At 62.1% G+C, this 23785-nt stretch overlaps 3 protein-coding genes across 3 annotated transcripts; 1 reads left to right on the top strand and 2 right to left on the bottom strand.

Moving 5' to 3' along the window:
• Positions 1-489: 489 nt before the first annotated feature.
• Positions 490-2859, bottom strand: SRRD (SRR1 domain containing). Its single transcript, XM_038187520.2, has 7 exons — positions 2753-2859; positions 2631-2671; positions 2345-2478; positions 1660-1758; positions 1427-1581; positions 1156-1201; positions 490-885 (listed from the first exon to the last, which is right to left on the bottom strand). Exons 1-7 carry the CDS (start codon positions 2857-2859, stop codon positions 661-663), a joined length of 807 nt encoding a protein of 268 aa, XP_038043448.2. The 3' UTR covers positions 490-660.
• Positions 2840-14828, top strand: HPS4 (HPS4 biogenesis of lysosomal organelles complex 3 subunit 2). The gene is made up of 13 exons (XM_038187512.2): positions 2840-2976; positions 3106-3196; positions 3830-3973; positions 4641-4748; positions 4839-4955; positions 5073-5167; positions 6696-6765; positions 7456-7489; positions 8086-8182; positions 8616-9531; positions 11481-11613; positions 12009-12117; positions 13661-14828. Exons 1-13 carry the CDS (start codon positions 2951-2953, stop codon positions 13830-13832), a joined length of 2112 nt encoding a protein of 703 aa, XP_038043440.2. The 5' UTR covers positions 2840-2950; the 3' UTR covers positions 13833-14828.
• Positions 14829-15426: 598 nt separating this feature from the next.
• On the bottom strand, positions 15427-23785 carry ASPHD2 (aspartate beta-hydroxylase domain containing 2). Its single transcript, XM_038187518.2, has 4 exons — positions 23650-23785; positions 20032-21103; positions 17853-17966; positions 15427-16602 (listed from the first exon to the last, which is right to left on the bottom strand). Exons 2-4 carry the CDS (start codon positions 20909-20911, stop codon positions 16493-16495), a joined length of 1104 nt encoding a protein of 367 aa, XP_038043446.2. The 5' UTR covers positions 20912-21103; positions 23650-23785; the 3' UTR covers positions 15427-16492.

A 23785-nucleotide genomic window follows, 5' to 3' on the forward strand; every position in this document is an offset into this window, starting at 1 on the left:
GCTGCCCCTCCAGGTGTGCGGTGGGCTTGTTCAGCCTAGTCCCTGCCTCAGCCCTTGGGCCCTCATCAGCTCCCAGTGCCCATCTCAAAGCAGAGCTGGAAGGGAGATTGCTGTTCTAGTACGTTCAGATGAGCTGTAGGAGCTCAGTAATTCTGGGCACTTCTTTCCCCAGAGGGAAATGCTGTGGCTCTTCAAAGAAGAATGTCTGGAGAGCTGGTTGTAGCAGCACTGAACAGCTCGAGTCCCCTGCCTGAGAAAGAGCTTTTATAAGTCTGTGTTAGAACCATCTGCTGTCACTTTCAGCTGCACATCCCTCAAATTAGTTGCCTTTCTGTATATGTCAAAACGTGCATGGTGCAGGCGAAGGCTTTGAATCCCTTGTGACAGGGGAGATCAGAAGCGCAATCACCGTGCTCTGCGCCTGGTTTAAAAGGCAGTTCTCTGCAGTTACCCGAGTTTGCTCTAGTTGAGCATGAGTCAAAGCACAGCTTATTAAAAAACACTTTTATTAAAAAAAACACTGAGCTCCACAACTGTCCCACTGGGCTCAGCATCCAGGCACTGTGCTGCTGCAGGTGGGGGTGACGCTGTCTGTGCTTGGGCTTCTCTCGGCCGTGCTGGTGTTACCCTGGGAAGGACCGGGGCTACCCCGGGGTGCAGTCAGGACTGCACTGCCACGGGGCTGTGCCCGTTACCTTCGTCCTCCTTCCTGATGATCTCCAAGTCCTCGCACTCCTGGTACGTCGGCTCCTCCAGGAACTCCCAAACCTCCGCAGAGAGCTGCTCCAGTTTGTGCAGGGGAAACCAGTGGACGGAGGTGTCGTTGAAGGTGTCCGTGTACCGAGGGTGTGCTGGGAGCGCCACCTCCTCTGTCCCTTTTAAGATCTGTGCGCATTGGAAAAAATGTTATGTACTGTGCAAAAACTGTTCTGTGAGGATGGGAACAGTGCTAGCTGTACCCGTTACCCCTGTTCACAGTGTCTTCTGCAGACAACAAAAAAAAAAGAGGATTCATTTTTATGCTGTAGCTGACAAGACAGAAGGTTTTTAAGCCAACCCCCTTCTTTACAGTTCCAATTAATTCCCTTTCTCATTAAAAGGTGCTTGTCAGCACAAACCAGTCAGTTTAAAAAAAAAACACACAGTGCTTCCTACCTTTGCTATGTAGGAGTAATCTCTCTCCAGTATTCTTGACAGCACTCTGCAAAACAAAGCCGTGAGGTGGCAGCGGGGCCGTGCCCTTCTGGGGGCTGAAGCTTCTCTGCAGCTGCGGGGAGCAGCAGGGGTAGGGGACAGGGATGCCCGAGGGCTGCTGTTGTGGCAGCAGCTCAACCTGAGCCAGGCCTTGGGCACCACGCAGACATCCCTGAGAGAAGCGTTGGAAAAAGGCAAATGCAGAGGGAAGGGAGCAGGGCTGGGTGCGCACCTCTCCTGCATCCCCTTGAAGCTGTTGCCGATGATGACCATGTTGGACAGCGCGGCCGGGGCCCAGTTCCTCCAGAGCAGGTTGTTGTACAGTGCCTTCCCGCAGTGCACCATGTAGAACAGCGTGGGCGAATCCCGCACCCGGTGCTTGCCCTCCTGCGGGGAGCAGGGCGCTGGGGCCGGGCTGGGGCTGCACCAGGGGCCGGGACCCGGCTGGGTCGGGGCTGCCCTCACCTCGTTCTCTGGCAGCAGCCGCAGCCCCAGCTCGCCCAGCGCCGCCACCTCCAGCTCTGAGAAGGCCGGGTCGAACACCAGGCAGCGGTCAGGGGGCACCTGCGGGGACACGGGTGGGGACAGGGCCCCGGGTGGGTTGGGGACATGCAGGGGGTCAGGGACATGCAGGGGGATTGGGCTGAGTGTAGGGCAGGTACATGTGTGTGGGACACATGGGGACAGGACCCTGTGTGGTGTGAGGACACGCGTGGGGGGAACACGGGTGGGGACAGGGTGCTGGGTGGGCTGGGGATATGCAGGGGGTCAGGGACATGCAGGGGGATGGGGCTGAGTGTGGGGCTGGGGACAGGGCCGAGTGTGGGGCAGGGACACATGGGGACAGGGCCCTGGGTGGGCTGGGGACATGCAGGGAGTTGGGGACATGCATGGGGATGGGGCTGAGTGTGGGGCTGGGGACACGGGTGGGGTCAGGGCCCTGTGTGGGGCAGGAATACGCGTGGGGGACACAGGGGGACAGGGCCCTGTGTGAAGACACACAGGTGGGGGCAGAGCCCTGGGTGGGCTGGGGGCATTCAGGGGGTCAGGGACATGCAGGGGGATGGGGCTGAGTGTGGGGCTGGGGTCACGGGTGGGAACCGGCCACGGGTGGGGTGTGTGCCCCGCGTGGGGCTGTTCCCGGCCGTACCTCCATGCTCTGCAGCAGCAGCAGCAGGAAGGCCAGCTGGTGCCGGGCGTTGGGGCAGGTCCCGAAGCGGCCCAGCCCGTAGCAGACGCAGCGCCACGGCCGCCCCGCAACGCACCCCGGGGCCCGGACGGCTCCTGGGGGGGGGGGGGCGTCAGGCACCGGGACACGGGGGGGACACCGGGACACCCATACACCGCCACAGCGGCCCCCCCGGTGCCCCCCCGACCCCCTCAGCCCCCCCGGTGCCCCCCCGGTGCCCCCCGGTGCCCCCCAGCTCCGCACTCACCGGCGCTGTCCTCCCAGAAGCCGGAGCCGAGCAGCTCGTCCCTGCGGGGGGGTTACCGGGGGTGAGCGTGGCCGGGGGGGGGCTGCCCGGTGTTTTTTTTTTGGGGGGGGTCCCGCACTCACCGCGCCTCCCGCAGCCTCCTCAGCACCGCGCCCCCCCCCTCGGGCTCCCCCCGTTCCCGTCTCCGCCGCCGCCGCCCCCCCGGCGCTTCCCAGGCGCCCTCCGCCATCGGCCCCGCGCGGCCGCCGTCGGCGCCGCCGTCACGAGGGGGCGGGCACGGGACCGGCAGCGCCCCCCCCGCACCCCCCCACCACGGCCCCATGGCCCGGCCCGGCCCGGCCCCGTGGTGAGCGGGGAGGGGGGGGGGGACGGGGATGGAGCCTGAGGGGGGGTGGTGGTGAAGGGGGAGGGACACGGGGGGTCCCGGGGGGGTCCCGGTGCCGCCTGACGCCCCCGGTTTGGCCGTGCCCCTCAGGTGCAGCTGCTTCTTCCTCTACGACGGCTCCAAGGTGCGGGGCGAGGGGGACCCCACGAGCGCCGGGATCTGCTGCTTCCACCCCCGGCAGGTAGCGGGGGCGGGGGGGCTGGAGAGGGGCTTGGGGGGGGCACTGGGGGGGGGCTGGGGGGCACTGGGGGTTCTTGGGGGCCCTGGGAGAGTCTGGGGGGGGGTCTGGGGAGCCCTGGGGGGACACTGGGGGGCACTAGGGGGAGTTTGGGGGGGGTCTGGGGGCACTGGGGGGACACTGGGGGGACACTAGAGGGGAGCTTGGGGGGATCTGGGGGGGCCTGGGGGTACTAGGGGGAGCTAAGGGAGGCTTGGGGGGCCTAGTGGGGCCCTGAGGGGCACGAGGGGAGTCTGGGGGGGCCTGGGGGTACTGAGGGGGGGCTGAGGAGGGGTTGGGGGGCCTAGTGGGGGGTACTGGGGGGCACTAGGGGGTCTGGGGAGCTTGGGAGGGCGGGGGGGGTTCTTAGGGGGCACTAGGGTGGCTGGGGGGCACTGGGGGGCTGCGGGCACCACGGTGACCCAGGCCTGGTGCTGCCTGGAAAAGCAGCTCAATCCCATTCCCCCCCCAGTTTCCCTGTCTCACTGCACCCATTTGACTCAGAGTTGTATTTATAATTAATTATCTCTGAGCGTGGCGTTGTCGCCGTTCCTCTGAGCCCCATTAAAGGCCTAAAGCTGCTCTCGCCCCCCCCAGACACCCCCCGAGCAGCAGGAGCTGCTGTGCGGGCAGCTGGCGGGCGCCGTGCGCTGCGTGGCCGACATCTCGGGGGCTGCCCCCGGCCTCATCCGCCTGAGGAAGCTCAAGTTTGCTGTCAGAGCCGACGGGGACCACCTGTGGGTGAGTGCGGGGGGCTGGGGGCACCCGCTAAACCCGCGAGAAGCCCCGGCAGACTCAGGGATTTTCTTCCAGGGGGTGTGGGCCTGGCACAGGGGGACCTGGGGGGAGGCTGCAGGGCTCGGCTCCTCACTGCCAGCTTTGGGTTGCTGCAGTGGGGGCATGTGCGGGGTGATCCCTTCACCCGGTTTGTAAAAGCCCCCCCTGCCTCTGTGCGTCTGCACCCAGTGCATCGGCTGGGATGTGCCTGGCCATGGCTGGAACAAGTCAGAAGGCTCTGGCACTTCTGTTTCTTCCTCAGCAGCTCCAAAACAAAATTAAACATCTTAATTGCTGTAAATTGCAGGTGAACGTGAATGTTTTAAAGTTGTTACTTCCAGGAAAATGTTGGTAACAATTTAGAGCGCTGAGCTAGGTCATCTAACGTACGATTAGAAAGGAGAACGTCTAAAACTGGCTTGCTGTTATCATTTACTTATCCTGGCTGTGCCAGGGCTCTCCTTTGGGTATTTTTGAATTTTCTTTTAATCAGACTTGTGAATCTGGGGAATGTCTGCCTGCCACCGAACTGCCTGTACGCCCTTGATACTCACTTAAAAGCAGTACAAGTTGCTCTCACCTGCTGTCCCTGGGTCGTCACGCTCACCATTTGTGGCTTTCTGCATTGAAGGTGCTGGGCTGCGCTGTTGAGCTCTCTGACATCAGCTGCAGACGGTTTCTGGAGCAGCTGATCAGCCTCTTCACCTTCTACAATGGGCCCGTGCACCGCGCTTACGCGGTAAGCAGAGAGCAGCAGCCGTGCTGGGTCTGGCTGGGAGCGCGGTGGGGATCGGGCAGTGACAGCCATGCGGATTTTGGGTGTCCGCAGGAGTTTTCTCAGGAGGAGCTGGACAGGCAGTGGGACAGGTACATTGACCACATCCAGAAAAACACCAACGACCTCCACAAGATTTTTAATTCTCTCTGGAATCTGGACAAGAACAAGGTAAAAAGCTGTCCTCTGCAGTGCATAGCTCTGTCAATGCCTCAGTTTTGGTTTTTATTTGCTGTTTTGAGCATTTCTTGGGGTTCTCTGACACGACCTCTGTTTCTCTCTATCTAGGTGGACCCCCTGCTTTTACTGAAAGCAGCTCTCATCTTGCAGACTTGCCAGTGGTCTCCCCATGTCCTGGCAGGCTGTATTCTCTACAAAGGCTTGTAAGTGACCAGGCCTGGCCCTTAAATCTGCCTGTGCTCAGAGCTCCGATCCTGGGGAGCATCCAGGGAGCAGAGCAGGGACAGCAGCTGTACACACGGGGCTGCTTTCTGGTACTGGCAGGAACATTAATGCTTCAGGCAAGGGCATCCCTGTCTGCTGCTGTATTTCAGAGAGGATAAATGGTCACTTGTGTCTGTAAGTGGGAAAAACTGAAGCATGAAGGAATTCAAGGTTTCAGTGTAAGGAGTAGCCTGCTGTCGGTATTCAGTGAAACGTGAGGGCCTAACGAGTTAGACAGCTCAGGTGGAAGTCCCCAGGAGAAGGCAAGAAGTGTGTACGTCATTCTCGCACTCCTTGCTGTCTTGCAGGGCACACGAGTGCCCGTCCCTGTATATTTCTGCCTGCCTTGTAGCCAGGACCGCTCTCTGTACTGGCAAAGTACAGAGAAGAATGAGACAGAATTTCCTGTGGGAAATCTGTCATCTTTCAGCTGCAGATAAATCACAGGTAGCTGAGGATGCTGCAGGTGTGGCTCTGAACGACATCAAGGAAAGCCTCGAATCCCTTGGGGGATTTGGAGAATCCCTTGGCAGCAGCATTCCTTCCCTTTGACACGGGCTGTGCCTGCAGCACATCCTACAAGCGCTGGAATTATGCCACAATGTGCGCTGCTCTCCAGGCCTGACAGAGGCTGGCCAGACGTTTTTAAGGCAATGATGTCACTTGCAAGCAGGATGCTGGGCGTGAGTCACTGCAGCATCCTTAAACCTGGCAGTGTTGCCCTGGAAGCAGACGTCTGACTGCAGACCCGGGTCCTGTCCTGTGCCTGCCCATCACCCCGGTGTGTCTCACTGCCTTGCTCTTCCCTCTGGTAGAGGTTTTTTCCACCAAACATCAGAGTTCTCTGAACCTTGCTGCAGCACTGCAGAGGGCTTTGTGCTGGGGTGAAACTTCCCTTTTTTAGAGTCTTTTGGAGAATCTGAAGAAGGTGGATCTCAGCAAGGTGTACGTGGAGAGATCACAAACCTTCCGAAGCCCTGTACAAGGGGCTACATTGCAGTACCTGGAGTGTTCGTCCTCCTGAATCTTCTCCACTGCTCACAGCTCTTCGGGGGGTGGCAGGAAACATTGCTAATATTAGGTCCTGACTTGGCAAAACCAGATTTGTTGGCCCAGAGGAAATACCAGCAGGGTTTGTAGTGGAACCAACCCAACAAAGAGAATTTGAGTCCTGACGGTCACCCAGCTTGTGTTCCCTTTGTGCTGGGTATGGTACAGCCCGTGTCTCAGGCTGGTCCTTCAACCCACGCAGGGTTTCTAGCACAACCTGGAGGGGTGGGTGCGATGGAAAAGACCCCCCAGGGATGCCCTGTCTGGGAAACGGGGCCCTGCAGCCCAGCCAGGTCTGTGCAGAGAGCAGCCTCGTGTGAGCACCGCGCTGCCGCTGGCTCAGCCGGGATGAGAACCCCCAGCTGACTGTCAGGTGATGCTGTGCTCATGGGTGGTGACTTGGTTTTGCACTTTCAGGATTGTGAGCACCCAGCTGCCGCCTCCTCTCACAGCCAAAGTTCTCCTCCAGGGTGATGAGCCAGGCCAGGTATGCTGCTGAGCGTGTTCGCTGCGTGCGGGTGGGCGCTCGGGGGGTGCCCCCTGGGAGCTCTCATCCCACAGGTCTTGTCTGTGGTTACTGAGCAGGACAAATATTGATGCTGTTAAGAGCTTTTATTACTTAAGATTGAGGAAGGTTTCAAGACTTTTACACTAGGAATTTGCTTTTGTTTCAATCTGAATTTGTGAATTCTCAACCATATGATGTTTTGATGAGCGTGTTACCTAAATTTGGATATTCAGTGCTTGATATCTAAAATGAGTATCCGAAAGTGATGAATAGGTCACTTTTCATTGTCATTAAAACTTACCAGAAGTAATCATTTCTGGTGTTCAAGATCTTCTCCAAAAATGTATCAAGATCCAGTAAGAGGAATGCCTCTACTTTCTCTCTGGTGGAGAGAAGCAGGTTTTTGTTCCCCGAGTGGGCAGTAATGGCAGGCTGTGGTGTATTTCTCCCTGCTTTCAGGCGGATTTGGGTTCTTGGGAAGTCCCCTTGGCCTTGAGGGCTACCTAGGGAATAAATCATTGCCCAGAGTGGTAACCTGAAGAAGGGGATGGTCTGGGGCCTGCTGTAGTCACAGGGAGGACACCCGCTGTCCTCAGGGGGGGATGAGCTGGTGGCACTGGTGGCGAGTGCTGAGTCGTGCCATGAGCTGATGGCTGGCTTCTCTTGCAGGATGAGCGTGGAGGCGAGGAGCAGCGAGCACACGGTGAGCACCAGCAGCAGGGCAGCAGTGTGGGGGCAGCCCCCGGGCTGTGTCTGCAGTCAGGATGAGATTTCCTGGGACTGTGTCAGAGCTGAATGCAGGAGCATCCCCGAGGGCAGCGCTGCTGCTTGTCAGTGTGTGCCAGTGGGTGTTGTGTAATCAGAGCTAGTTCCTTCAGCTGAGCACAGGAGTTTGCTCTTTTGGGTTTAGTCATGAGTTCTGCAGATTCCCAACATGAATTCCAGTTCCCCATGTGTCTGCTTGGCCACTGATGGAACCCTGAAAACAGATGGCTGCTGCTTTCAGTCATCGTTTTTGAGCATCAGTTAATAAATATTCTGCCAGGACAGTTGGAGGGGTAAAAAAAAAAAAAAAAAAAAAAAAAAAAGAGGGGGAGAACTTTAACTCTGTCAGGCACCGAGTGTATGAGGAGGGTGGGGAGATGCTGCCTAGTCAGACCTGGAGCTTCGGATGCCCCTGCACACAGGGTGGTAGCACGCCGCCTCCTCTTGTGGAGGGCTTTGTGCTGAGGAGTCTGGATTCTGCTCTGTGTGCTGGGACCTGTTCGTTCAACTCTCAAACCTCCGTTGCTCTTGCAGGTTCTCCGTTGCCGCAGGGCGTCCGTATCATCCCCGTGTTCCTAACAGAAGACGAGGTCTCAGTGCTCCGAGACTTCCCGGTGGAGTGGATGACAAGGTGGGAAATCACCTAAAAAAGCCCCTGCAGCTGGGAGTTAGCGTGGTGCTGTGTCCTCACCAGCCACTGCTGTTTCCCCTAACGTTAATTCAAACTCCGGCACCTTTCTGTTGAAGGGGCCTGGGGTCTTTTAGGCTGGATGGAGTCTGTGGTGTCCATATCTTTGTTGTGAAGCAGCCTGAAGCTTGGCTGTCTCCCAGGGCCAGCTGTGATGCTCCCTCAGTTCCCGGTGTTGTTTTAAGCCTTTGTGCTCTGTGAGTGAGGTGGTGCCCAGCAGTCATGTGTGTGGCCCCTGCTTTTCAGCTGTGTTAGAACTTACCCCATCCTTTGCCGAGGCAGATGTTCTTTGTAGCAGGACATGAGCTATTACATACTTAATAATTCTCTCTAAACAGATCCTGCTCAGCAGTTCAATCAACTTGTCTCTTGCTAGGTCGCCCATGTCCCCAGCAAGCCTCAGAGGAGAGAAGAATGCTCCTGGCTCCCAGGCAACTCCAGAACCAACAGGAATTCAAGGAAAGCAAGACCTGAACGATGCCTCTGTGCAGGAGCCCCCCGAGCAAGCCTCAAGCACACCCCCAGCAGCAGATGGCGTGCAGTCAGGCAGCCTCGCAGACACGGGGGCTCTGCAGAGCTTCCCCAGGATGGAAGCCAGGGCAAAGAATTCCCCAGCTGCAGAACTGAGCTGCCCGGATGACAGGAGCTCAGAGCTCGGTGGAGAAGCGTCCTTCTCATCCGACAGACCCGTGAGAGAGCTGCCGAGCCCCCCCAGGCTGCGTGCTGCTGGGCACGCTCAGGCTGCAGGTCCGTACCTGGAAGGCTTCTCCTTCCCAAACCCCTACGCGCAGGAGAGGCAGAGCACGGGGGGATCTCTTGAGGACTCGGATGTCCAACAGTGCAGTTCCCAGAGCTGTCCTGCAGGCAGCACCAGCCCAGCCGTTTGCTCTCCTGCCCAGGAGCTGAGCAGAAGGAAGTCGGGTGAAGAAGACCAGGAAGTGACCCCGAGCCCTGACAGCGTCTCTGGAGAAAGTGGTGCCACTGGTGGTAACTGGGGGGCAGATTGTCCAGCCACTGGTGAACGGCCAGAGCTCAGCAGCAGGGGGGAGCTGCCAGCTGCAGGCACTCAGGAGAGCCAGCCCGGTGACCCAGCAGAGAGCACAGCCTGTCCCCAGCCTGGGGACAGCGCCCGGCCTCGGGAGGGCACTCGGGGAGCCCAGGGTGGCGCGGGGACCAGCGGGCACGGCAGAACGGTTCAGATGAGCTTGTACGTCCACTGCATCAAGGGGCTGGTGCTCGCCCTGCTGGCTGAAGATCGCCTCCGAGCTGACCAGAGCTCCATCGAAAACGTGGTGAGTAGCAGACCCCGTCAGCACCTGCAGGGCTTCGGCTGCGGCCGCTCCCGTGGTGGTGGCCGGGCAGGACGGGGCTTGGAGGCGCAGAGCGAGCAGGGAGGCTGTCCCCGACCCTGTCCTCACCTGCTGTGTGGCACAGAAGGCAAAGCTGTGCGGCGTGGCGGGATCCAGCACCCCCAGACAGCGCCGAGAGGTGTGAGCGAACGTGAGGAGCCAGCCTGGGAGGTGGGAGCTGTCACGGGTCGCTCCCGTAGCTGCTGCCGTCTGTCAGCACCAGCTCCTGAGCACAGCGTGGTGGTGCGAGACAGCCCTGCTGGCTGCCAGGGGCTGAGCTGGGTTTGGGATTTGCTGGGCAGCCCCATGGGTTCTGTGGGGCTGTCTGCAGGGCAGGGTGTGCTTGGTGGGGAGCCCTGCTGGGGCCGCAGCTCCCCGTGGCGCCTCTCCGGATGGGCACCCAGGTCCCCGGCCTGCCTCCCCCTGGCCCTGCTGTCCCCAGGGGAGCTGTGGCAGGACTGGGGGGTGCCCTCTGAGCGCTGCCTGTGGGCGCTGTGCCGGGGTGATCCAAGGTGCCTCCCGCTGCTGGGCGTGCTGCTGTGTGCAGCCTGCCCCGCCGGGCGCTGCGCTGCCGGTAACAAGGGGCTCAAGGGTGCGGGGGGAAGACGAGGCTGCTCCGGCGCCTCCCTGTGAAGGATGAGGCTGCAGAGCTGCTGCCTGGCCTCGGCCTCAGCTGGGGAGCTGAGTCAAAGCTGCAGAGGCCCGTTTGATGTGCCAGTTGCCATAGGAACAACCTCATTTCTTCAGCTGTCAGACTGCAAGGTGGGGGAGAGCTCCGGCTGATGCCGGCTGCCAGCAGCGCAGCCTCAAGGGCGCAAAGCTCAAGGTTTGCTTCTGAGCTCTGGGGCTCGGTGGCTGTGTCCGTGACCCCCCCATGCCCCGGGGGATGCACAGCCCGCAGGGTTGGCTTGCCAGGGAAGGGGTGGATGCAAAATCAGCCAAGGCCAGGACGCCTTAGCCTTCTGCACCAGAAATGCCAAATCATCGTCCCCTTCCTGTTCCTGCTCATCTTGGCATGCTTCTGCTTCGGATCTCCTCTTGGCAAACCGTTACCTCTGCCCAGCTTTATTTTTCTCCTGGTTTTCCTGGCTACAGCCTTCCTCTTGGAGCAGGTGTTATGTCCTGGAGCTGTGCTGCCTGTCCCATCCTCCTGGAGCAACGCGCCCCTCCTCCAGGACACGGAGCTGGGAGCGTTGAGGCTGCGCTGCTGGCGTCGCGCTGGGCTCGAGGCACGGCCGCAGCTTTCTGTCCTTTTGTTTATCTGTGGGTTACAAATGACCCTCGGCTCTCAGGGATGTCAAAGCTTGCTTGTAATTAATTTATCAAACGCTTTGAGTCCCCTAAATGACACCAAAGAAGGGTAAAATATGCTCCTTGCGCGGCGGCACGGATCACCCCGGGCAGAGCAGCTCCTGGTGCAGACCTGCGGCAGAGCAGGCGGGCTCCGGGTCCCACTGCGTGTCCCGGGGTGGGGGCTGTCCCCTCCTCTCCTCACCGGAGAGAAAACAAATCTGTGCTGGGGCCAAGGGCAGGCCCTGCCCTGGTGCTGGGTGCAGGCTTGATCCGCTCAGCAGAGGAGGAGGGAGCGGGGGGGTATTAGGGAGTTCGGGATTAGGGAGTTAATCCTGGGGCCGGCGGAGGCTGCAGGCTCGGTGCTGATCCCATCCATCCTCCAGGCTGCACCGGGCCCGTGCTGAGCTGGGGGAGCCGTGGTTGCAGGCGGTGCAGAGGCTCCTGTTGGGGTTGGGGTGCCCCGTTCTGGTCCCTGTCTCCCTGCTTTCCTCTGCCCAAGTTACCGTGGTTCCTGATCCCTGCCCTGCCGGCAGCGGTCACTGGGCTCCCCCCGCTCCCCCCGGGATGCTCTGACCTGTGCCTCCTCCTGCCCTGTGCAGTACCACAGCAGCCTGGCTTCTCTGAACGGCCTCGAAGTTCACCTGAGGGAGACTCTGCCCAAGGACTCCGTGTCCTCAGCCAAGGCGACCTACAGCTTCACGCACTACGACTGCATCCAGAACGTGCTCACGGGTAAGCCCTCACCTGCTGCACTGTCACAGCAGGGTCTGTGGTTACCTTCCTCACAGCTCAGAGGCGTTGCTTGCTAAGCTGTGTGCAGTTAACCCTTAAGAAATGTCCCTGTTGTACAGCCCAGCCAAGGAAACTCCATCGTTAGTGAGTTTTTAGCCTGCTGAAGGCCTCCCTTGTCGCCCCTGTGCTCCGTGTACACGTGGCAGAGGCACGCCGGGCTTTGGCTGTGCGTGGCTGAGCACAAACCAGCCGCTGCCTGTCGAGATCACGCTGAGACCGAGGCTGTTGTGCAGTCTGTTCTGCCATACCCAGGCACTGGGGGGAAATCCCCAGCCTTTTCCTGCTCGGTTCTCCCCAGCGCAGGCTCCTAACGCCCCCGTTGCTCTGTTTGGCAGCCAACCTGCCCCCTGCACCTGGCCCCCTGGACCGGCACTTCCTGAGGGCTGCAGCTCTGATCCACTCGGACTTCAGCCAGCTTCCGACTGCCTCCGAAATGATCATTAGGTAAGGGGGGGTCATTAGGTAAGGGGGGGTCGTCACTCCCTCCTGCGGGCACAGGGCTGCTGTGCGGCACACACAGCGGGTGGAAGGGGGGAACTCCTTTTGTACAGCTCGCTGAGGTGTGGCACGTGTTGTAACCGTGCTGGTGGCTCTCACCATGGTCAGTGCTGTCACCTCGCTGCCTGAAGTCCACACTTCAGAGGCAGGCTGCTCAATATTCTGCCTGGGGGTTGATCTGGGGGTTGATCAGCTAAAATGGCACCAGCACGAGTGAGCTGGAGGCGCAGCCGAGCTGTGCCCCAGGTCTGAATTCGGATACAATACTAGAACATCGCCGGTTCCCGGCACCATAAGGTTCTAAGACAGTTTTAAATATAGCTCTTCCTAATAATTGGTGTCTCGGCCGGGAGCCAAAAGCACCCAGAATTGGCAACCTAGATTTTGTTGTCTTGCACGGCTTGTTGGGTTGGAAACACGCTGTAATGTGCGTGGCAAACTGGATTGCAGTGCGCCAGGCGGGATGGCCTTATCGCAGGCAGCGCTCTGCACAGCCCCAGCACGAGCTGCCCCCGTGCTCCAGCGCTCCCAGTCCCGCAGCTGGTCTCGGTCAGGGAGCTCCTGCTGTGTGTGTGCAGGGTTTCTGCTTGCTTGGCCGTGCTTGTTTGTCCAAAACGTGATGAAATAAAGATGCTTCTGGGAATTACTGCTTCATTTCTGCGATGCTGCCTGCCAAGGGAACGTGAATCATAGGCTTTAATGCTGGAGAGCTCCGTGGTTCGCGTTAGCTTGACTGGCTCCTTAAATCCTGTGCCGGGGAAGCTGGCGCATTCTGTGTTGCCCCAAAAAAAGCAACTCAGTGTGTGAATCAGACTGAGTAACAAGATGACTAAAACTGCTTGCTTTTATGGAGAGTTGTCACAGAAGGGTGTCAGCAAACATATCAGCTGCTGCTTTCCGCTCTCACGGAGGAATACAGAGCCCTTTGCTTTGCCTCCTCGCATCTCTCCCAGGTCAATACTGACGCTGGTTTTTAATGAATGGTTTGAGCTTCCTGCTGACCGTGTCTGACCCATGTGCTGGGCTCATCAACACAACTAACCTCATGGGTCCTGCTGCAGGGGTGCTGTGCTGGGATTGCTGTACGGGCAGCAGCAGGGGGATAGGTCCCTGCAGGAGGACGGGGCGTTGGACACGAGGAGTGTTTGATATCAGCTTGTGTCCTGGGCTGGTCTGCCAGGGAGACTCTCTGCGGATGGGCAGGTGCATGGGTGTTGATGCTGCTGAAGAGGTTCCAGACCGTGAGGGATGAGACCCTTTTTCCTTCAGGACGCCTGGACCCTTGAGAAGGAAGGAGGGTCTGGCTCCCTGTGGCCTTTTGGCAATACATCGCAGGGGTTTGGTGCCCGTTTCAGCATCGTGTTCCTTCGCTGAAATAGATCTCAGTCCCTCTCAGCAGCTGGGAGCCCAGTGCTCTGAGCTGCCCAGCACTGGGAGCTGAAGGGGATCTTGCACAACCCTGACTGCTGCTGTCTCCCCTGTCCTCCAGGAACGCCTCCACGGCCGTGTACGCCTGCAGGAACCCCGTCCAGGAAACCTACTTCCAGCAGCTGGGTGCTCCGCTCCGCAACTCGGGCGTTCCCAACCCTCACGACAGCGCCTTCAGCTTGCCGGGCAAGGCCAAGCAGAAGCTGCTGAAGCACGGAGTGAATCTGCTTTGAGCTCTGAGGCAGCGTGTCCCAGCCCATGAGCAAAGACGGTTCATCTCCAAGAAGCAAAATCTCAAAGCCATGTTTTCTGTGGGAGGCATGGGGCTCCGTGCTACCTGTGGGGACTCCAGCCTGCCTTGCCCTGATGAGAGGCACCTTGGTGCCCTATTCCTGCAGCACGTGTTGTCCTACTGCAGGGTATCATTGACGTTAGCACTTACCAAAGACTGAAGGTAGCAAATAGCCGTTGGGGTGTTTGGTTTACATTGACTGTAATCATGGTGCTCTGCTGCCACGGGCAGCGGCTCCTGGGGTGCCTTGACCTAAAGAAAAACCTCTTTGTGCTCTAAGCTACGCAGGACACTGGGTGGTCGGGCAGTGCTGGCTTTCAGAGATGACAGCCAGCCACTGCCCCTGCCTGCAGTTCTGTTACTATCCTTGCCCTGGTCAGCCTCGGGCTCTATTTATACCTCTTAATATACAGCAACAATCCCCTGCTGCACCTTTGTGCCTTACCTTGCTTAGCAGAGCCTGCGCGCTCTCCTGCTAACTGGAATAGAACAAGCTCTGCAACCCCCCAGCCCTCCGCCAGCAGCTGTCAGCTTTTCATTCTGTAGCTGGATCTGGGAGATCCTCGCCCCTCCTCGCGTGCCTGCTCAGTGGCTGTGAGGTGTGGTGCTGCCTTCCAAGCCACCCACCAGCACAGAAAGGTGCTGTGACCTGAGAGCTCGACCCCCTGCTGCCTGCTCCTGCTGCAGCACCCTGCTTCACCCCTTGCTCTCGCTGCTCAGTGTCTGCACTGTTTTCAGAGGTGAGTGGGGGCCCCTTAAGGTAACGGGACCAAATTGGGGCTGCAGCCCCTGGGACAGGCGGTGATGGGTCCGAGGGCTGCGTGCCTGCCTCCTGGCCGTGCTGTGTTTCAGACCGCTGCTGTTCCACGCACACATCACTGTGAAAATAAAAACTTGCAAGACAAGACCTGGGTGTTGGCACCCAGAGTCCCACGTACTGCATGGTCTTGTTGTGGTTTGTGGGGGGGGGCTGGGGCTGGATGACTCCATGTGCTGCCTGCCAGCTCCCTGCCAGCTCCTCAGATGCTCCAGGTCCAGCAGCTCCCACCCATGCTCTGCTCAGTGCAGCTATGAGGTTTTTTTCCCCAAAATGCTGTTTTGTTTCTTTCTGGGAGGCTCCTGCAGGCTCTGGTGGCCCTATGGCCGAGCCTGGAGAGCGCTGAATCAGCGCGGCAGTTCCCAGTGCCTTGGGGCAGGCGTTGTGCTGGGGGCGCAGGCTGGGGGCAGCTGCCTGGCTGTGTGGGGTCAGCACGGCCCCAAGGAGTGCGATAAATGCGGGGAGGTGATAAGAGGATGCCCCTGGGGTGCTGGCAGTGGGGGCGGTGGCGATGCCCTGGGTGGGAGGCTGCGGGGCTGGGGGTGCGACACGGTGCCCTTATGGCATCGCTCATCGCGGGCCCCTCACCTCCTCCCACCCCAGCTCCCGTTATTCTCAGCACTTTGCTCCGTCCCAGCCAGCCTCCGGAGGACAGGCTGCAGCTCCGCCGCGTTCTGCCTTACCCTGGAACAGTTACACAAGCAGGCAGAGCCCCGTCTGTTTTCAGCACAACGGTTTATTGATAATCTTTGCTTATCCACTGTATGAATGTTACCAAACTGTAAGACAGTTGCCAAGCCAGCCTGCTTCCTCAGAGTCTGTTTCCAAGTAATCAATGCATGTAGAAATCATGGTAGAAATCATGCACTTCGGATATTCGGTAACAAGACAGGTGTAAAAAATATCTTGGATGTATTTGAAATCTCTGCCTTCCCTTGCAATCTGATCACTCAGAAGTCTGTAAAGAAGTCGCTGCGGAGCTGGGCTGCGTCCCCCTGGGCAGGGCAGGGGGTGGGGGAGGCACCCGGCCCCTCTCCGAGCAGAGGAGCAGCGCAGGGGCAGCACCCACGGTGCGGTGCTTCGGGCAGGGGCACGGCAGCACCGAGCCGCCCTGCCCTGCGGCTGCAGCCCCCCCAAAGCCAAACGCCTCCCTGCCCCTGCGGGGGCTTCCCAGCCTCGACTCGTGGAAAACAAGGGTCGCCGATAACACAAGGAGGGGATTTAGGCAATGGGTAACACCTCTGGCAAGGTCAAAGAGCAGAGCTGGCTGTGCCCGGTGCTGGGTCTGCCCCCAGGAGGTGCTCGGTGCCTGCTGCTGCCCATCTGTCCGTCTGTCCGTCCATCTGCACGGCCCCAAAACGGGACAGGGGCAGGCTGAGCACTGCGCTCCGCTGCTCGGCTGTGCTGGCACAGGAGCGTTGTCCTTTGGATGGCCACGAGAAATTGTACACTATCACACTCAAACAAACACCCCGGTAACTCTACTTCTGAACACTGCAAAACACGGTAGCAACGGTAACACATACGGGAGTGGTGCTGCGTCTAACCACGGAGGGAAGGAAATGCACCGGCGTGGTGGAGGGGGATCCCTGAAGCCAGTGATGGGCGGGAGGAGATGGGCGTTGAGACACGTCGACGTTTCCATTTACAAGACCCCGAGGGGAGCCCCCAGCGCCGTGCCGTGAGCGGCCTCCCGGGGCGGGCGGCGGCGCTGGGGCTGCGGTGGCACCGCCAGCACGAAGCCGGGTCCCGGCTGCCCTCACCCCCACAGCGAGGCAGCGCCCTCAGCGTCCCGGGGCGAAGATGAAGTCGAGGGCTTGGCGCTCGGCGGCTGCCACGTTGGGGTGCCACAGATCCACCATGAAGACCACGCGGGGACCCTCCTCCGGGGGACCTGGGAGGGACGCGGGAGCGGGGTGAGGCGCGGGGTCGCCGTGCGCCCTGCCCTGCTCGTGCCGGAGCGAGCTGTGCCTGCTGAGCACCAGGACGCCAACCTCTGCTGCAGAACCAGGCAGCCCCCACGGCTCGGGACCCCCGGAGCACGGGCAGCCGAGGCACTCGGCGAGGTCACCGCGTGCACTCCAGCATCGCACACACAGCATCATGCCCAGCCCTGCACAGCTCCAGCAACCACCCCCCAGCTCCTACTGGGAGCCCAGTGCCTCCAGCACCCAGGGCAGGGTGCTCCTGCAGGGCCCCAGCCCCGCTGTTTGCGATCCCACAGCGCGTGGCTCCTCAGGGCAGGGGGCACGGTGCTGAGTTTGCCGTTCAGCAGCAGCCGTGCTCGCAGCTGCGTCTGAGCGCGGTGTGCGGAGCCGCTGCGGCGCTGTTCTGGCCTTCCCCATCCCCACGGCTCTGCAACGAGCTGCATTTCCCCATTCCGTAGCAGGGTTTATGTGGGAGCAACAGCTTTTGTTCTCCCACCCTCTTCACACGCTCTCCTGCAAAAAGCAGCTCTGCTTGATGCTTTATGCCATCGGCACTAATGCCGGCTAATCCGGGAGAGCTGCAGCAGAACGGCCCCGCGGGTAACGGCGAGGGGCAGCAGAACCAGCCTGACCCTGCTGCTGTGCTCGCCTCGGGAAGCACAAATTCACCCTGCCCGGTGTTGCAGCTACCGAAAGGTTTGGGCTGGACCGAGCTGGGCAAATGGGGGGAGGCTGGGGAAAAGCCAGAGGGGCTGGGACCCGATGCGGAGAGGCACCGGGAGCTCCCACGGAGAGCCTGGAGCACGACGGGCGGCAGAGCCAGCCCTGTGGGTCAGGGAGAGGGGTGCTGGGGACCGTGAAGCTTTTATCCCACCGATGGAGGAAAAGGCCCCTGGGGCACACCAGGAGCCTTGTGACAGGGCTGGCCGCAGCTGGCAGCGCCGCTGTGAGCTGGGGCACGGGGCTGCCAGCATCAGAGCCTGGGCAGCACCGCAGCGCTCAGGGGTGAGGGAGCTTCTTGGTGCTCACCACTGGGTAGGGAGAGGCCGGAGGGTCCCCAGGGCTGGCAGGATCCCAGCAGGACTGCAGGGATGCGGGGTGAGGGCACAGAGCACCCCGGGGAGGAGAGGACTCCAGGTCAAGTGGATAAGGGGGACCGGGCAGGCACCGTGTGAGCCCCGTGGCTGCTGCTGCGCCAGCCGAGCTCTGCGCTTACCTTCATGAAAGGCGGTGTGCAGGAAGGAGTCGTCGAACAGCAGGCAGCGCCCCTCCGCCCAGCACTGCGGCTCACCCCCCACCACGAGCTCACAGTTGCTGGGGGTCTTCAGACCTTCAGGCACAGAGGAGAGAAGAGGGGGGGGGGGTCAGGCTGCGCTGTGCTCCCTGCAGCAAGGGAGCCCCTCGGGGAGCAGTGAGCGCCACGCCAGCTCCACGCTGCTGCCCCCAGCCAAAGTGGAGCCCAAGGGGAGCTGAGGGGCTGCTGCCCCCCGGGAGCAGGAGCAGCAGGGCTCAGTGCAGGGCTCAAACAAAACCAGGGCTGAGCTCCCAAGCCAGGTGCAGCTCGGCCCCTGCCCTCTCCCTCCTGCCCATCCTGCACCCAGGGCTGTGGGCCCCCCCCTTGCAGTGCCCTGCTGTACCCAACCCGAGCTCAGCGCCGTGGGCACCCTCTTTTGTAGCCGGCACAGCTGCCAAGCCCCAGGCATGAGCTGTGTGCAGGAAGCCAGTTTCCTGGTGCATTTTTGTAGCTTCAGGACCAAAGGCAGAGCCTGCACGCTTATCTTCCTCCAGCACTGGTGTGATTACACTGCCCACTGCAAGGCTGCAGTGGGAGGAAAATGTTGCACTTAAGGGATGGGCTCAATGCACGGCTCTGCCCCTGCTCCCCCTCTGACCTTGCACCATTGCCATGGTTACCTCCTGCATTTGGGGCTGGAATTAGATGACCTTAAGGTCCCTTCCAACCCAAGGCACTCTACACTTCTAGGGCCGTGTGCCGATCCCACCACCCCGTGCATCAGAAACACCACCCATGGCACAGGACGAGTGCTGCAGCTGCTGCAGCAACCTGCCCCCAGGTGCAGCCTGGAGGGGAAGGGGCAGCTCCTGTGACTTTCAGGTGGTGACGATGCTGCTAACGAGCAGGAAGGGGTTTCTGTGCCAAATCCAAGCAGGCACAGCAGGGACTCCCAGCTGCCCAGGAGAGCTGGGAGCATAAAAGCTGCTCTGCTTTCCTGATGAACATTTCAAAGACAGCAAAGCCCAAACCCATTTCCCTGCACAGTGGCCTCAGCTGGAGTCGCTCCAGCTGGAAGGGGCGAGCTGAGCAGCCAGGGGAGGCAGGAGGAGGAGGAGGAGGAGGAGGTGGCAGCTCACAGCCTTCCCTTCTGGGCCAGCGCTCTGCAGGATGCGTCCCTGTCCCCTGGAGCAGCAGGACTGGGGCTGTGCCTGGCCCCAGGTGCTTGGCAGAGCCATGGGGGCACTGGGGTAAAACCCAGGAAGATTCAGCTCCGTGCCTGCTGTTCTGGCTCTGCAGGGCACGCTGACCTGGAAGCACTGGGTGTCTCACAGGTGACCACGGCCTGGGCACAGTGACAGCCAGGACAGCAGCACCGAGGTGGGGATGTCACCGAGCTGAGCAGCTGTCGGCACACCCCGGGCACGGGGCTGTGTCCTGGCAGGAGGGCCAGCAGCAGGAAGCAGATGGAGCAGGATTTTGGAAATGCAGGACAAGGGGATGGCCCACATCGCTCGTCTCCCCAGGGCATGCACGCTCCAGGTGAGAGCTGGCCTCGGCTCTGCGCTGCTCTCACCTGCACCAGGCTGAGCCGTGCCTCACCCTGCACCCAGGAGCCGTGCCCTGCCCCTCGCCTCCCCCAGGCACTCCAGGGGCTGGCTCCTGATTCACCCACGGCTCCCCAGGGCAGGAGAACTCGTCAGATAGCTCAGCAGACCAGCCCCCCCTTGCAATTAAATGGCCAGTCGCAGCCGGCGTGTGTTTACCCAAGAGGAGTTGGCTGAACAATCGCGTTCGGTGTTTGCCAGCAGGGCCCGTGCGGTGCCTCCCCCGGCGCGATCTGCGCCGCTTCCAGCGTGGCAGAGTCCCGGCCATCTGTGCCGCGGGGGCTCCCCCCTTCCCGGGCACCCGCGGGGCGGGGAGCACCGCGCCGCCTGCCCAGCGCCCCATCCCCCGGAGGGGACCCCCAGAGACCCCCTCCCTGCCCTGGGACCGGCACGGAAGCAGCGCCTGGCCCTGCTCTTGGCAATAACTGCGTCCCTCACAGAGCACCCTAACACCCAGGACCCGCACTGGGAGGCAGCTCGGTGGCCGGAGCAGTGCCCCAGGCTGCCCAGAGCAGGGGATGGCGAAGGACGCAGGGCCCCCACGGGGCACTCACCTAGGTGGCAGCGGATGCGGATGTTGGTGGGTCCGTAGTGCTCCGCAATGACGGTGCCCGGGCTCAGCACGGAGATGCAAGCGTTCCCAAAGACATTGTTCCCAATGCAGGTGCGAAGGCTGCCGAGCAAGCGGTACGTCCGTGGGCATCTCCTGCAGTTCCTGGGCACGCACATGCCCTGGTTCACCAGGTAGAAGGTGAACCACTCCCCGCTGGGCGTGCTGTTCATTTTCCATCCTTGCGGGAGGCTGCAGTTTGAGAACGCTTTGTAGAGGGTCTCAAACTCGCACAGGATGGTCTGGAAGTTGCGCTCCAGCAACTCCACGTCGTGCTTTTGAGCGTCCCGGGCGAAGTAGGGCATGGTGGGCAAGTCCGGCAGGAAGAAGACTTCTGGCTTCTGGATGGACGGCCGGCTGTTGAGGTAGCGGCCCTGCTCGCGGATGCCCTTGTGGATCCTGCCCATGCCGGACCAGGAGTAGCGCTTGGCGTACTCCTGCAGGTTGTGGTAGAGTTTCTGGTTGAGCCCGTCGTGGTGCGTGCAGCGCACGCACTCGGGCGAGTGGCAGTAGACGTACCCGTTCTGCACGCCGTTGGCCTCGGCGCTCTGCATCAGGGCGTTGACGGTGGCGTAGGCGCGGGGCTGCTCGCGCCCCACGTGGTAGCAGTACCACACGAACAGCACCAGCAGGCAGGCGACGGCGGCCAGGGCGGTGGCGTCGCAGTCGCGGAAGGACTGGATGCCCGTGGCGATGAAATCCCGGAGGCCGTCCAGGGACCAGCTCCAGTCCACCAGCCACTCCACGGACATGTTGGCGCAGCGGGAGGCGCGCAGGGGGGCCCGGCGGTCAGTCCTGGCGCTCCTCAGGGGCACCCACACCATGCAGGTCTGCCATGGGGGAGCGGAGCTGCGGCTGTCCCCAGCGCGCCCGGCACCTCCGCATGGGCAGCGGCCACCAGCGGCTCGCGGGGAGGCCGAGGGGAGCCAGAGCCACGGGGTCAGCAGCCACGTGCCCGGAGGGTCCCCGTCTGCGCTCCTGGGCGGATCATCCTGAAATGCAGCACCCGGGAGAATCTGGGGAGACAAATCCAGAGGTGTTAATGGGGTGTGGGCTTCCCCTGGGGTCTCTGGGGGGGCTCAGCCTGGGGCAGTGGGGGGCACTGGCTCCTCATGGGGGGAGAGGGGATGTTTGACGAGGAGCCCCGCTGTTTGCCCACACTGAGAAAAGCCTCTACCCGCTCCCAACAGCATCTGCCACAAGAATCCCAACATCCACTGCAAGGTAAGTGGGGAGAGCCAGCCCCCTCGGCTCCCACTGCCCCATCTCCTCCCCTGCTCTTTTCCCCCCACTTCTCTTCTCCTTTGCTGCCTTATCACGCCCCAAATCTGGCTGAGCCAGGAGCAAAGCCCAGAACAGGCTCTTAGCAGCCCAACCTCGCAGCACATCGATTTATCTTCTGGATCTGAACGCTGTGAAATGACGCTCCCTCCGGAGACCAGGAGGTTGCCACCTGCACCCAGTGAGCCCAGCACCCGCTGCGGATTCCCAGCGGTGCCCACCTGGCCCGGCAGGGACACGGTGAGGTCTGGGGTCCATCCTCACAGCACAGCCGCTGAGCACAGGGGGGGTTGTTCCTGATGGCTGCTCAGGAAATCCCACCCTCAGCTCCACGCCAGCAGCGCTGACCTCAGGCTCCTCGGGAAGCAGCCGGGTGAGGCCATGGCCCTGCTCCTGGTAACCACGCGTGGCCCCTGCTCACCCCTGCACCATCCCCGGGCACCTCCAGGCAGCGGTGGGAAAGGGAAGGGAAACACAAACCAGGTCGGAGAGCACACCGAGAGCCACCCCCGACTACAGCGCGCTGCCAGCATGAAGGAGAGCCCTGCAGGTACCAACCAGCCATCAGCTGCTGAACAGGACCGAGGCAGCTGGGCACGTGGGGAAGGCACAGCCCAGCCTAGGGCAAACAGAAGCAGAGCGAGGGCTGCAGGCTCTCAGCCGGTCCCCCCGCGCCAGCACCGTGCCCAAAATGCCTCCTGCACGTGCCAGCTGCTGCAGAGCCTGGCCGGAGGGCAGGGGCTGGCGGGAGCTGCAGGGCACCAGCTCCAAATCCTCTCTCAGAGGAGAGAAACGAGGATGGCAGAGGTGAAGGGGAGGGAGGGAGATGCTGGGGGAGCTTATCTGCTCATCTGTGAGCGCACTGACTGGAAGGAGCAGGCCGGGTTCATTACCCAGGGAAGCTCTCCAAGCCCTTCCCGGCCCTCCCTGCCAAGGTCCTGCAGCTCCTAACTGAACGTGCATTTCCCCACGGATCGCAGGGTGATGCACCTCAGCTGACGGAGCTTTGGCTGGGACCTGCTCCCTGGCAGCACGGTGCCCGCATGCCCCGTCCCGGTCCTGCCATCCACGTGGCGCGTCGGAGCCGCCTGGAAATTTGAAGACAACTTCCCTCCCTCCCTCCCTCCCCGGCTGGCATCCCGCCACGCACGCCGGCTCCTCCAGCCCAGCCCTCGGCTCCCGAGTGCAGCCGCAGGGAGGACGCGGGGGTGTCCCCGATGCTGGCACAGCCCCGGCGGCACCGGCTTGGCGGTGCCAGAACGTGCCCCAGGAAGGCAGGCAGAGCCCAGGAGCCATCTGTATTCACAGCAGCTCTCCTGCCCTGACACGGAGCCCGGCAGCAAGGCTCTCCTTCAGAAGCTGCAGCTGATGGATGAAGTGAGAGCCTGGGGGGAGCGGGATCCAACAGCCTGGGGGTCCCCAGCACGAGCACAGCCCCGCTGCTGCCCCAGGGCTGCGTCCAGCACCTCACATGGGGAAAATCAAGGGGAAAGCATCAGGGCAGGAAAGGAGCAAAGCCCCTGCACCCTCCAGCTCCCCACCCAGCTCCCCAGGCGCACGGGACCCACTGGGAATTTGGGGCCGGGCTCCCCTGGGGTGGCCTCAGGCCAAGCCTCAGCTGTGGGTCCCACTGACAGCTCCTCGGGGGCACCGCAGCCCCCGCCGGGACCCGCTGGGGGCTGCTCAGTCGGGCTGGGACGGGGCTCGGGGACACCCCCGCGGGCTGAGACCCCAAGAACGGGGCGGTCACCGCCAGCCCACGGCACACCGAGGCCGCGGGGCTGAAGTTGTGCAGGACGTGGGGGCAGCCCCGCGCCAGGCAGCGGCGGCGTTACATAAGGCGGGCGGCCCCGCACAGCACCGGGGGGCAGCACCGGGGGGCAGCACCGGGGGGGCGGCTTCGGCCGGGGCCGTTACCGGCGGCCGCAGCCTCGCCCCTCCCGACGGCCGTGCCCGCCGGGGACACCTCGGTGGCCGCTCGGCAGCGGGTGGCAGCCGGGCTCCGACCCCTCTCGCGTCCCCGGGGGGGGTTGGCCGGGCCGTGCCCCGCTGCCACATCCCGGTGCGGCGGCAGCGCCCGGCCCCGCCGTGCGCCCCCCGCCCGCCGCCGACCCCCGGCAGCCCCGGGCCGGGCCGTGCCGGGCCGTGCCCCCCCCTCCGCGGAGCTCGGCCGCCTCCCGCAGCCGGTGCCCCCCCCCCAAAAACCCCTTGGCCGTGCACCGGGGGCCGCAGCGCCCGGCCCCGCCCGCTCCGCTCCGCACCGGGATGCGGCGGTACCGACCTGCGCCCGCTCCGCGCCCGTTCCGCGCCGCTCCCCGGACCACAACTCCCAGCAGCCCGGGCAGGAGGGGCCCGCGCCGCCCCCGCCGGCCCCGCGCCGGGCGGCAGCCTGCGGGCCCCGGGCCAAGGCACCGCCC

The sequence above is a fragment of the Anas platyrhynchos genome, chromosome 16 (genome assembly GCF_047663525.1).
Source record: "Anas platyrhynchos isolate ZD024472 breed Pekin duck chromosome 16, IASCAAS_PekinDuck_T2T, whole genome shotgun sequence".
NCBI lineage: Eukaryota > Metazoa > Chordata > Aves > Anseriformes > Anatidae > Anas > Anas platyrhynchos.